The 12,719-nt window shown below is 42.2% G+C and overlaps 1 protein-coding gene across 17 annotated transcripts in view; it reads right to left on the bottom strand.

The window, feature by feature from the left end:
- NRXN3 (neurexin 3) overlaps positions 1–12,719 on the bottom strand; it is a 1,702,647-nt gene that overhangs the window by 1,568,613 nt on the left and 121,315 nt on the right. For 15 of the 17 annotated variants that reach the window (XR_014260952.1, XR_014260953.1, XM_082451189.1 and 12 more), the window contains one exon: positions 5,243–5,272. The exons of the other annotated variants lie outside the window; for them this stretch is intronic. Coding sequence is in view for 13 of the 15 variants with exons in the window: in XM_082451189.1 (XP_082307315.1) it covers positions 5,243–5,272 (30 nt within the window). In the remaining 2 variants the exon portion in view is untranslated. The remainder of the gene's footprint in view (positions 1–5,242; positions 5,273–12,719) is intronic. 17 annotated transcript variants of the gene reach the window in all.

The following is a 12,719-nucleotide window of genomic DNA, read 5'->3' on the forward strand; positions in this document are numbered from 1 at the left end:
ATATGGGGGACAGCAGAGCTCAAGCAGTTCTCAGTTACTGAACAGACTGGAAGAGAACAGAGACTAATTAGGCTAGGGCACTAATCTAATAAGGGCTAACTGGGAACTGAACCAGAGTGTCAAATAGAGATGCAAGAGACATTCCAAAAAAAGAATCCCAACAACCTCTCTTAACATCACCTGGGAATAGGAAAGTTCAAGAAGGAAAAAGAAAGCAATGGCTGAGTTCAAGCCCAGGTGATAAGGAAGACGGGAGAACCATTAACAAAAATAAGGAAGCTGGTTTGTGGCCAGATGGTGCGACGGTTGACTTTAAATATTGAAGTGACAGTACAGTTATATGGACATGTGTTATGGAGAATGCAAAGTGGCAGGTTGGAACTTGAGCCAGGTCAGTGCCAGGGAGATAGTTGGGAGGCATATCCACGGATGTCATCCTTGGATCCAAGAGAGGCAGTATGGAGTAGTGGTTAGATGCTCAGATTCTGAGTTTCATTTTTAGTTAGTAGCCGTCTGACTTAAGTTATTTAACTCTCTGAGCCTTGATCTACTTGTGCATAGAGCAAGGATAACACTATCATCTACCGCACAAGACAGCTGTGATGATTTAGTGTGATAAGGCATATAAAGCACATGGCACAATGGCTGCCACATGGGAAATGATCAATCAGTGTTAGTAGCAGTGACCGGAGAAAGAAAATAAGATACCCATGTGCAAAATCTAAAAACACTAAAGACCTCTATCTTATGAGATGTTTTAGGGGATTAGGGAAAGAAAAGGAGAGAGGTTCAGGGGATGGAGTGGAGGGCAGGGGAGACTGACCCTAATGTGTTCTCATAGAAGCCAGTGGGAGAAGGGACAAGTGACACAGTGCCACATGCTTCAGAAAGGTTGTGTCCTGGGCAAAGACTGGTGACTTTGCCTATGAAGAGATCACTAGAAGCCTCTGGTTGTATACAGTAAGTAGAGGAGTGGAGGGGGCAGCCAGATGTACCCTTTCAATCGTCATTCCTCTTCCTCGTCCCCCTTTCCCACCTCCTTTCAAAAGGTATCAAGCTCATAACAGGGTAAGAGTTCCCCATGACAGATTTCTGAGAATGAACCCCGCCTCTGTGATTAGCATAAAAGGAATAGGCAATCAATTAACCCCAAAGTGATAGGACTGAACTACTTCAAGGTAACCATACATAACTTTTTAAAAATCAAGAAAGGCATGAAATTCAAATGAGAGATGGCCAGTTCACAGACTAGTCATCAAATCAACATTTTCAATATCTTGCCAGCCCCATCTTTCTTCAACATCTTCACGCCAGAATTCACATTTCCTGTTTCTGTTATTTGCCAGTCTTTACAGGAAACAGAGGCACATGGCTTCACAGAGATAGGGACTGGAGAGTTAGGAAGGAAAAGGGGAGAAGCAAATGCAAATACATGTTTATAATTTATTAATTAACCTCTCCCTTCAGTCCTGAACAGCTAATCCAATTTGAGCTGGTAAGGCAGGTTCTCCAGGCTCAGGTCGCTGACAGCTTTGATTAGGAATGGATGAGTGAGCTGTGGTACCCAAAGGTGTGAAGCACTGAAAGGCATGTCAGAACATCAGAGCAAGTGCATCTGCTCAGCGCCTCTCCTTTTCCCAGGCTACCCAGCAAAAGGTGGACTTGGTAAGTTAAAATCCAGTGTTGCCTCTTTCTCCATTTTCTCCTTATGATGTAATGCACTGTCATTCCTATGTTCTTCTACACCTTCAGTCCCACCATTCTCAGCTCATCACCCCCAATCAGAAGACTTCCACTCCCCAAAATACAGAATATGTAACACAGAAGATAAAAGAGCAATAAATATCCCCCAAATTTCACATTAAATAAAATTTCAAGCTATTCACCAATCCTCTCCCCTTGCTCATCTATCATCCTTCCCTCCCTGAATTCAGTTATTCCCAAGTGATGAAACATTGGCACTTCATTTCACATCTTTCCCGTCCCTTCAATACATTTACTGGAGGGGATCTTAGAATACCCTGATTTAAGTAAAACATATCTTCCCAACACTGCACAACCACTTTCAGAACCCCCCATTCCTGCTAGAAACAGCACACCATAATGGGTAAGGCTCATCCTGGATTTAGAGGGAGGCAGGCCAACTCAGAACGATCCCCAACCACTGAGTATGAAGTACATTGAAGGAAAATGGTAGCATTGGCTTTTTATTTTTATTTTTTTTTAGTTTTTGTTAAAAACACTGTTAAAATCTGGACTATATTCATCAGAATCACAATTCCCCTTGGATACATGAATATTTCAGAAGGCAGATTGATAGTTATAGTGATAAAAATAAAATGATCTCTACCTTTACTTCTACCTACAGAAAGGAACGTCCAGTTATGTAGAGGAAGCATGGTGTCCACCATGGAGGCGGCAAGAGAGAGAGAGAGAGAGAGAGCAGGGAGAGTAAAACATCAGCACACTGCAGACACACAAAGAAATGTAACACACATAGCAAAACCCACAGTAGTAATGGCAACAGCAGTACAATCTTGAGAAGGCAGCACAAAATAAATGCACAATGTTTTGCTTAAACAGTGTGACCAGCAAGGCTGCTTCCATCAGCTTCACGTTTAAGCTTTTTCCCATTAGCTTCTTCTCAGTCCCATCCTTAGAAACATGACCAAATCTGCATGCAAAAGCACTGCATAGCCACATGTATGTGAAATTGCACACACTTAACCAATGTAAAATTGTTTAGGGAAAGTTTCAGAGAATCTAAGTTCTCCTGTATTTTCTCAACATTAATATGAGTCATGAGGATCAAGAGTATGACATACATGTATAGGTGGTACACACACAACATACATAAGTATTTCCATACATATTTATGGGCATCAAAAACAAATTCTGGAGATTCAGCAAGAACCAGACAGAAATCTCTTTCTTTCATATTGAAGGAATAAGGAAAAGGAAAGGAGTATTGGCTTTTTAGGTAATCATCACAAGGGCAAGAACAGACAAAGGGTGGGAAATGGAAAAGAATGAGAGGAGGAGGAATGGGGTCAAAGGACCTTCTTAAAAACAAATTAAACAGCAAATTGCACCTTCAAATCTTAATGACACTGACCACCCAGAAGAATTCTGCATTCTTTTTTGAAAACCTGTCTAAAGAGGGATTCACAGTATCCGTGTCTGTCATTATTTCATTGCCTAAAGCCTCTTTTTCTAGAAGATTCCTGACTTACCCCCCCAGAGCATATGTACATAGTATGTCTGAATTCTCTACTCATGTACACTTCAATGTTGAGTGCCCAAGAGAAGTTGAGTAGTAGGCGGAAAAGTGGGAAGGGTATACAATACAGGTTCTCCAAATGCTTTTCACACCAACGTTGGGATTTAGCCCTCTGAAATGCCTGTGCTTCATCAGTGGGTCTGAAATGAACTGAATCAGGATTAAAGAAGTCCCTACCAGCCTATCTCATCTACCTAGACTCTATGCTATGACATCAGCCATATGATACACTCAGACTTCCAAGCCACTGTAAAAGCTAGAACTCCAAAAGGGCAGCTGGGAGCATAAGATGAGACAATGTAGAAGGGCATTTTGTCATCAGGACTCTGAGGGCCTGCTTTTTCTGGTGGAACTTGTTATCAACGTTGGGCCACCGAATTCCAGCAATTCATAGAACTTGGGTCTTACCACTCTGTAGAGATGTGCATAACGCTCTCAGACTACCTGGAAACTAAGCCAACATGAAGAGCACCCCCTACTCATATTCACTCCATAGTAACCTGCTGTAGGGGGATCGCTTCTCTCACTCACCTGCAAGAATAGAGAGACTTCATCCCAACCTCTTCCAGAGCGCCATCTAACACTGGAAAACTCACCTGACCCCCTGCGTCCAGCTCTGTTCTTTGACATCTGCTCCTATACCAGACCATGTGTTCATTGAAATGCCCAGAGTCCACATCATGGATCTTGGCTCAGGTCTGGAGGATACAACTCTGTTGATAAAGTGTGCTTCCTCCTTGTCCTGCCTTATCAAGTCAGGACGCCCTCAATTGCCCACCTCTGCAGCTACCTGGACACCACAAGCAAACTTCCCTCAGACCTGGGTTGTTCTGATCATACACTCCCCTTTATGGCAACACTGTCTGATGGGTCCAGTGTAAGGAAATGGGGGTGTGTGGGGGGGGGGTGTCCTTCCGTGCTGCCCCACCCTACTCAAAAGATCAAGAAAAAATGGCAGAACACGGAAATACCCCTCCTTTCCCTTTTCTTTGGCCCTCCAAAAAAAGGCACTGAGTCCCATGTGTATCTTGAAAAGAAATAGACAAGAGAAATTGAAGTACAGTCTTTTGGTGTCAGGGCGTGGCAGGTAGACCCATCTTGCAATCATTCCAAAGCGCAGAAGAAACACAATAGCAGCAATTGAACGGTGAAGAAAAAGACAGTTTTAAGTAGGCTCAGTTCTTGAATCCTGATTTAGGCTGATAATATGGAAAATTTTTATTTAGGAGAAAAAGGCTTCATTCACAGCCCACCCTGTGCTTAGCTGAGCTGAATTTCCTGCACAGTTCATTTCCTGCATAATTGAATATTTTAGGTTGCAGATGCTGAATTTACAGATCTTTATATGCAGTTTTCTTCAGGGTGTATAATGAGTTAGAATCCTGCCATGAGGACATTAGCATGTTCTTTCGGTGGTTTTTGCTTTTATACAAAACTGAAAACAGTCAAACCCCCAAGGGTTCCCTTTGACCATTCGGGGCTGGGGCTAAAAGTCATTACAATGGGCAGTGGGATGGAGGGGAAGACAAAAAGCAAACCTTTACTCAGAGTGAAATTCAGAGAAGCCCAGCTCCTCTCCCCCAACCTGGGGCCCCAGCATGGGGCTTAGGGAAGAAGTTAACCGCTCTGTTGCTCTGAAATTAGCTTCATTCACCCCCATTATCGACACCGTCATGGCTTGTTTCATGCTTCTCTCTTGGAGGCAGCCCGGCAGAGCCAGTGCCCAGGATGACAAATGATGGTGCATAATGGAGAAGCCAAGGGGGTGATGGGGGCGGGAAACCACGATGCATTGGGAAAGGTGCCCCCCACCGCAGGATGGCTCTGCTGCCAGCCTGGCCCATGGCAGGAGAGACAGGCAGCAAATGGCCTGCCAGGGCTGAAGAGGCTCTGAGCGACCAGCCAGAGGCACGAAGGCAAGCAATTCAGGCAGCTGCAGCACCACAAGCACAGAGCACCTACCTTGTTCACTCATCATGAGGTGGGAGAGGCCTTGAGGAAGGAAGAGAGGGGAGAAGAGGAGTCGGGGTTGGGGGGTGGGGGAGGGGAAGGAAAAAAGAAAGAAGACAAAGTTAGAATCCCAAATGCCAGGCAATCTTCTCTTAATTCTTGAGTGGAAGGAATGGCAGGGGCATTCACACATACTGAGGAACATGCAACGAGCACTGAAATGCAGGGCAGAACGTCCCGGGCCACCCAGTTCAAGGTCAGTCTTTTGTTTGCTGAACCTCTCGGCCACATCATGAGAACTTTCCTTTCACCATTGTTTCTATGCAATAGGTAGGATTTGAGATAAATCTATTAAAGATTAGGTCCCTTAGGAAAGAGACTCCAGGTGCCGGGCAAAGTAGGTTTCTTTCTTTCTTTTAAATTGTTTTTAGTAATAATACATGGTCATTGTAGAAACTTTGGAAAAGTCAGAAAAGAAAAAAGAAAAAAATCAGCTGTAATCCCACATCCAGAGATTACCATCCAACTTTTCTTTCCCCCTAGATACAGTAGTCGCTTCTACAAAAATCGGACCACATTGAACATACAAAATGAGTTCCTGCAGGACTTCCCTGGTGGTCCAGTGGGTAAGGCTCCACGCTCTCAATGCAGGGGGTCCAGGTTCAATCCCTGGTCGGGGAACTAGATCCCGCATGCGTGCCACAACTAAGAGTTCGCATGCTGCAACTAATTAGTCCACATGCTGCAACTAAAGATCCCGTATGCCGCAACTAAGACCCAGCACAGCCTAAATAAATAAATGATAAATAAATAAATATTTTTTTAAAAAATGAGTTCCTGCGTTCAAGAGTTAATTAGACAACCTGAAACTATCTCCATGTGATCCTTGTCTTCACCCAGTGACAACCACACCCCTTCCCTCTGTCCCTCCTCCACCGCGAACTTTTCCTAGAAAGTCCCTCACCTTTGATCACAGAGGCCTAGCCAAGCACTGAATGGATTAAAGAAGGTACACGGAGGCCCAATAAACAAGTAGCAGAACCTCTCACTATGTTCTTGTGGAAGTCAAACAAGGCTCTTAAGAGCTCATTACTTCAAGGGAAGCATAAGCCCTGATACATCTATTAAAAGAAAAGATTTCCAACCAGTAGCCAACCGTGATGGCTGTTTGCTCTTCTGTTGCTTTTATTACTACCGGAGTTACTTGGAGATCACCCCAGAGAACTTTACCCAGAGTAAAATTCAGGGATATAGGAGATTAATAAAGAGAAAAATCTCTAAAGTATGGAAATCTGTAAATGTTTTTGGAGATAACTAGAGATTTAGAGAAGTAATCAAAGACAAAATATGGGTCAAGCAATTGACATTTTAAAGATCAATGATATATTAAATACATAGATACATGTGCCATACATGTCAGTCATTTTTTCTAAACAAATTTCATTAAACTATTATCATATTTTAAATGTACCTTTCTGGCATTCATCTCTCAAGGCCTAGGATATTAATACTCATGGAGGAAGGGAATCATGCCAAAGCAAGTCATTCTCATAATTTGTTTTATTTAAAAAATTAAGTTTTGGTATTTTATGGGAGGGAATAAGAAGAAGAAGGAACAAAGGCACTAGATTTGACTAAGAGAAACCTCGGCAGAAGTAACTATTCATAAAATGCCTGATATTTCTGGACCAAGCCATAGCCTTCAGCATCCAGATCAAGCACACTAAGAGGGAGGGTCTGGGGCAGGTAGGTGGTGTATGTGAAGGGGGAATGGGAACAGAATCGGTGTGTGAATTCACAGGAGGGTTGTCAGCATTAAGAAATGAGAATAAGGAAGATCCAAAGAGATCCCTAAGAGCAAAATGGAGGTTAAAAATAAAAGGACCATAGTACTATATTGTGTACTTGAAATGTAAATGCTCAGAGAGTAGACCTTAAATGTCTTCACCATAAAAAGGAAATGGTAACTATGTGATGAAATGAATGAAGGTGTTTCATATGAGTGTATCTAATCAACACATTATATACTTAAAATTTACACAACGTTATATGTCAGTTATCTCAATAAAGCTGGGGGCTTTATTGAGACAACTGTCTTTTCATTTTTTAAATGAAAGGACAAACATTTTTATACCTGCAATTAAAGATGTTTGGCAGCTGGGAGGTGTGAGTAGAAGAGAGGCAGAAGAGTAAACAAAAATTTGCCAAATGAAGAGGAAACGGGAAACTTGGTATTCAGAGGGTGTTCAAAGCCCTGGAGAAGCCCCTACAGTTGGGCCCATTTATGTATTACCTGTGTTTCTTTGAAGCTGTGTTTCCCAAAACACATTTCACTGACCACCTGCATCAACCGCCTGGGGATAATTATCAACCATGAAGAGCCTGGGCCCCACCCAAGTCCTAATGAATTAGAATCTTGGGGAGGAGTTGGGGAAAGATCTGAATTTTAAATAAGTCGCACCAGTGATTCTTGTACTCACTAGAACTTGAGAGCTACCCCTTTAGAGTGACATATAAATCAAATTTTGGTAAATTAAATTGTATGATAAATGCACTAAGAGGAATTGGATATATAATGGAACCCTGCAGTGGATCCTTTTGCAAAAGGAAGAATCCTTTTAAAATGCAAATATCCACCACCTGTGTTTTAAAATTTAAATATGTACTCGTCAGGTTTTATTAAGCTACATATGTAGTTGCAGTATTGTGACTCAAATAAAATGTACATATTCTTCAACTTATAGAAAATCTTAAATAGAAATATCAGGACAGGAATGCAAATCTGAGATCCTGATGTCAAAACTTTGGTTTTGTAGGCAACAAAGCAAAACAGACATAAACAAGTATAACAGGAAATAACATGAGAGAGGGAGAAACTGTGTAAACATATTATGGTTTGAGTTTTATTTTGCTTTTTGAGAAGGGAATTTTTGCCCTTTCATGAGCTTTTACATTAGTGTCTTCTCTTATACAAACCTACCCCCTAAGCTTGCAGAGTTAAGAACTGGAAACCAGGAATTCCAGAGGGTCTAGGTCTATTCTGAAATTCTGTTTCTCTCCCCTTCCACCCCAAAACACTCCTACTTGCTGCAAAAAGACCTCAGTTCCCCCCAAAAGTGAATGGAAGAAACAAGAATCAATCAAACAAATGATTCAAGTACCTACTATATGTAAAGGCTGCATAAGGTAGTGGGATGCAAACAAGTATGGTACCTAGTTGTCAACCTCGAAGAGTTTAGAGTCTAGTTGACAAGGTGTGTGTGTGCGTTTATATTTACACAAACATACATATGATATATATATAGTGGTACCTGACAGTGAAGGGTAGGGGTTAAGATCAAGGACTTCAGAGCCAGATTTGAATCCCACCTTTGTTACTTTCTAGGAAAGTTGCTAAACATCTCTGTGCCTTGACTTCCCATCTGTAAAATTTGGATAATTATCATGACAAATTCATAGGTTGTTTTGAGGATTAAATAAATGAATATATGTAAAGCAGTGCCTGTACATGGTAAGGACTATATAAGGGTTATTGTTTTTTTTGTTTATGCTATAACAATATACTGATGTGTGAGGCAACACGAAGCATAGTGCCTGACACACAGTAGGTGCTCCGTATGTATTTGGTGAGTGAATGAGGAGTGAATGATGGGTAATTGGTAAGTGTCAAACGATTAATTCAGACAATAAGGACAGTAGGACTGTGAGGAGGGCCCTGGGTGTACAGCAGAGGTTTCTGGAGGAAAGTGGGATTTACAATATGCCTTGGAAGACGGTTTAGGATTTAGAGCGATGGAGGATGTTCCAGGTTAACACCACTACCTCCCAAGACCACCAATTGCATTTGTAAGGACTTTCCTGTCAACTTTCTGGAACACCTAGGACACTGCCAGGCACATGGTAGGTATGTAATGCATGCTGTACGAATAACAGTGAACACATACAAACGGTTCATCTGAGGAAGAAGTGAAAGGTGATCTTAAGGATCAAAGTATGGAACCATTGTATGAAGGCCTTGAGTTTCCAGGCTAAGGAAAAAGGACTTGATCTTGCAGCTGATGGGAGACATTGAGGGCTTGTGGGCAGGAGAAAGACCCAGGGAAGATGATGTTGAGGAAGATGGCTTTGGCAATGATGGGGACAGAATGGATTAGAGGGAAAAGAGAGGCAGAAAGATCTGTCATAGGCAGAGGGCCTGAATTAGTATCATGGCAGCAGGAAGGAAAAGGGAGAAAGAGGATTCAACAGGCTTTGGGTGACCGATGAGATGCTTCAGGGGAAGAACGGATGGGAGACTGAGTGAAGCATTGTCAGAAATAGGAAGGTGGGATGGAGTTGGGAGATGGATTTGGAATGAGGGCGATAATGAGTTCTGTTTTAGGCATGATAAGTTGAAGAAACAGAAGAATCACTCAAGCAAAAAGTCTAAGGTGCATTTAACAATATAGGACTAAGGTCTGCAAGAAAGTCAGGACAAATATAAAAGTGTATCACCTCCACTTCATGAAAGAGAGGGTCTGTGCCCATGTAAGTGAATGAATCCTCAAAGAAAAAGGGGCTAGAGCACTGAGTCTTAACCTGGGAGGGATGGGGGATATTAAGATATCCTGGAGGTTCTTTTTTCTACATGCATATTTAACATTAAAGTAAAATTTTACATTCAGAAAGAAAAAGGAACTATATGGCTTTCCAATATAGATACAGAAAAATAATGCTCAAAAAAAAATCTTAACTGAGAAGGATATAATTAGCAAAGAAGGAAAAGCGATCTATGCTGGCTGTGTGTTATGTATGTGGTTGATGAGGAAAGCCAGGGGATGGGGGTGGGGAATGAAGATCACCCTTCTTGTCAATTTCAGAAACAGAGGGTCAGCAGCAGCCCCCCAGACCACAGCTAGCCTTGGGACTAGCACCTGGCTGGGTTTGCAGTTTGGCATTTAATCTGAACCTGATGCTCAGGGCTGCCAAAAGACAAGATGTGGGCTGGAACAGGGGGCTCAGGGAAGCAAAGGGGACCACATCTCTCCAAAACAATCCCAACCATCAGCTCTGAATTTGAATAGTTCTTCAATGAAGACTCAAAAGCCAGCTCCATAAGAGTTCACCTAATGGAAGGTAGGGAACAGGAATTGAGCTCGGAAGAGCCTTTGATAGTCAGGATATTGAGAATTTTCAATACAGAATTCTTATGGAACTACAATGCCTTTTTAAAAATAATTATAAAAATTAGAAAGCAACTGAAATGTTTCCTATGTAGATGTCACACACTATCAAAGTGCTACCCTAGCTGGATTCAGGGACCATTCTGGATCCCACGAAGATGTCTGATATTTTTTACCCTTCTCTTCACTCTTTCTAGTGCTATATATATCCCATGCCTTCCTGTGCCTATCTATCTGTGGTGCACAGGTTCTCAGGGTACATACAAGAACAAGAAGAGAAAAAGATCATCAATAGGTAAGATATACAAAGTTGAAATTGCCATAGAACAGACTGCAAATCTTATGTAGATTATATGCAAAATATACGTATGGCTCTCTAAACTATGTTATACCCTTTGGGAAAATCCCTATGGACATAGCTGCTTTTGCAGCTCAGGAGAATGGAAATGGCTACGAAAGCAAAGTCATCTGTAAGTGGCTGTGGCCATCATGAAGCTTGTCATGAAAATGACTAATATAGAGAATAGAAAACATTTACTGAAACAGGCAAAAGGAAGATGCAGTGTTCAGGAACCAGGCCAGAAGTTGAAGGCCTCCATCATTTAAGCTAGTACTGTGTCCCCCTCAAACCTATAATATCCCACCCCCTCAGATGGTTTTTAATCCTCCTTCCTTCCTTCATTTTGGCTGGGTAATTGGGGAAAGTATTTCAGGGGAGGAAGGAAGTCACTCATGGAAAAAAAAAAAGAGAGAGAGAGATTTGGGGGTGGGGGGGAAAGCAAGTTATCTCTGCCAAGACTTTTCTCTCATTCACTTTCAGGGTAACTTTTCTCCCCCTGTAAAATCCACACATATCATCTCTTTTTCCATACTGAAGTAGAAAAATGAAATGTCACTAATTGCTGTAAGTGCCAAGTGCCAACGTTGAATTTTTATGAAGCCACAAGGACTTTTAAAAAGAGTAATTACATAAAATCAGAAGGTAATGGAAACATTCACCCTATGTTTCTGGAGGAAGTAAGGAGCCGGTGAAGATGGTAGGGGGTGGGGCCTGACAGAAAGAGAAGCCACAGGTAACCATCGTGTCTGCAGGGTGATTGGGAACTTGGACAAGAGAGAAGGGGAAAGAAGAAATACACATCTTAGCATTTTAAGCGCTTAAAAGAGAAGAAATTCAGTTAATTTGGTAAAAAGACAGAATTATAACAGTAGCTAATATCTGTTGACTGTTTGCTATATAGAAGCCATGGCTATGTGTCATTCCATTAAATATAGCTCTATGGGAAAGTCATTGCTATAATGTTGATTAATGTTGTTAATGTTTTACAGGTAAGGAAACCAAGACCTAGAGCCAAAATACCACTTCTTAATAAGTGGTGAAATGTGGATTCTAAGCCAGCAGGTGGATTCTGCAGGCTGGATGGTAGCTATGACACTAGCTACCCTGTCTAATTCAGTGCTGGTGGCGAAGGGAGGAGACATGTCTTGGAGAATTCAGGAGCAGAAAATAGTGTCTGGACATTAATTCAACTTCATTTATGATTCTGGTGTAGCATGATTTAAGGTGCACTGGGGAAACCCTTTTACATAAATGGCCACCATCTCCCTCTCCTCAATCTCCATCCCCAGATTCTACTAAAATATGAAGCTTTTCCTTTCCTGGGTCACTTCTTGGGGTTATTAAGCAACTTCCCTCATTAAAATGCAAATCTGAACACGAGCTGCACTCAGGCTCCTCAGTCATTGCACTGCCCTGTGTGTGAGATCATCAGGAAGCCAAGCTTAAGACCTTTCTTCAAAGACAGGAGTGGCACAGGGACATGTGAGAAGGAAGGATGGAGACACGCAGTCACAGGTTGAGGAAGTCTGCCACCATGGGCAGGGGAGAACACAAGGGACAGGCTGGGATTGGGGAGAAGGACGCTTAAGGGGAAGGGGTGGGGCCTGAAGGAAATCTCCACCTACTTCCACAGTCACGTCTCAGACCAGCCCTTCCACAGGCAATTTCCTGACCTTCATCATGAGCTTCATCGTGGACTTCAGTTTCCTTGTCCTGTCTGGGGTTCTCCAGTGGCTTACAGCAGAGCCTAGACCTGCTCAGCATTTTGATAAATGACTTGGCTGAGAACATTCATGACATGCTGTCTGGATGTTGTAATGAACTAAAGCTGAAAGGAATAGCTAACTCGTTAGTCATTGGAATTAGGGCCCAAAAGATGTGGCAGGCAAAAGCAAAATTTAATTTTAAGGGGCAAATATAAATTGTGGCACTTAAGCACAACCTCCCACTACCCCCACCAACCCCCAAAAATCACAAATAAAAAGAA

Source organism: Balaenoptera physalus (assembly GCF_965194825.1).
Source record: "Balaenoptera physalus genome assembly, chromosome: 2".
Taxonomy (NCBI): domain Eukaryota; kingdom Metazoa; phylum Chordata; class Mammalia; order Artiodactyla; family Balaenopteridae; genus Balaenoptera; species Balaenoptera physalus.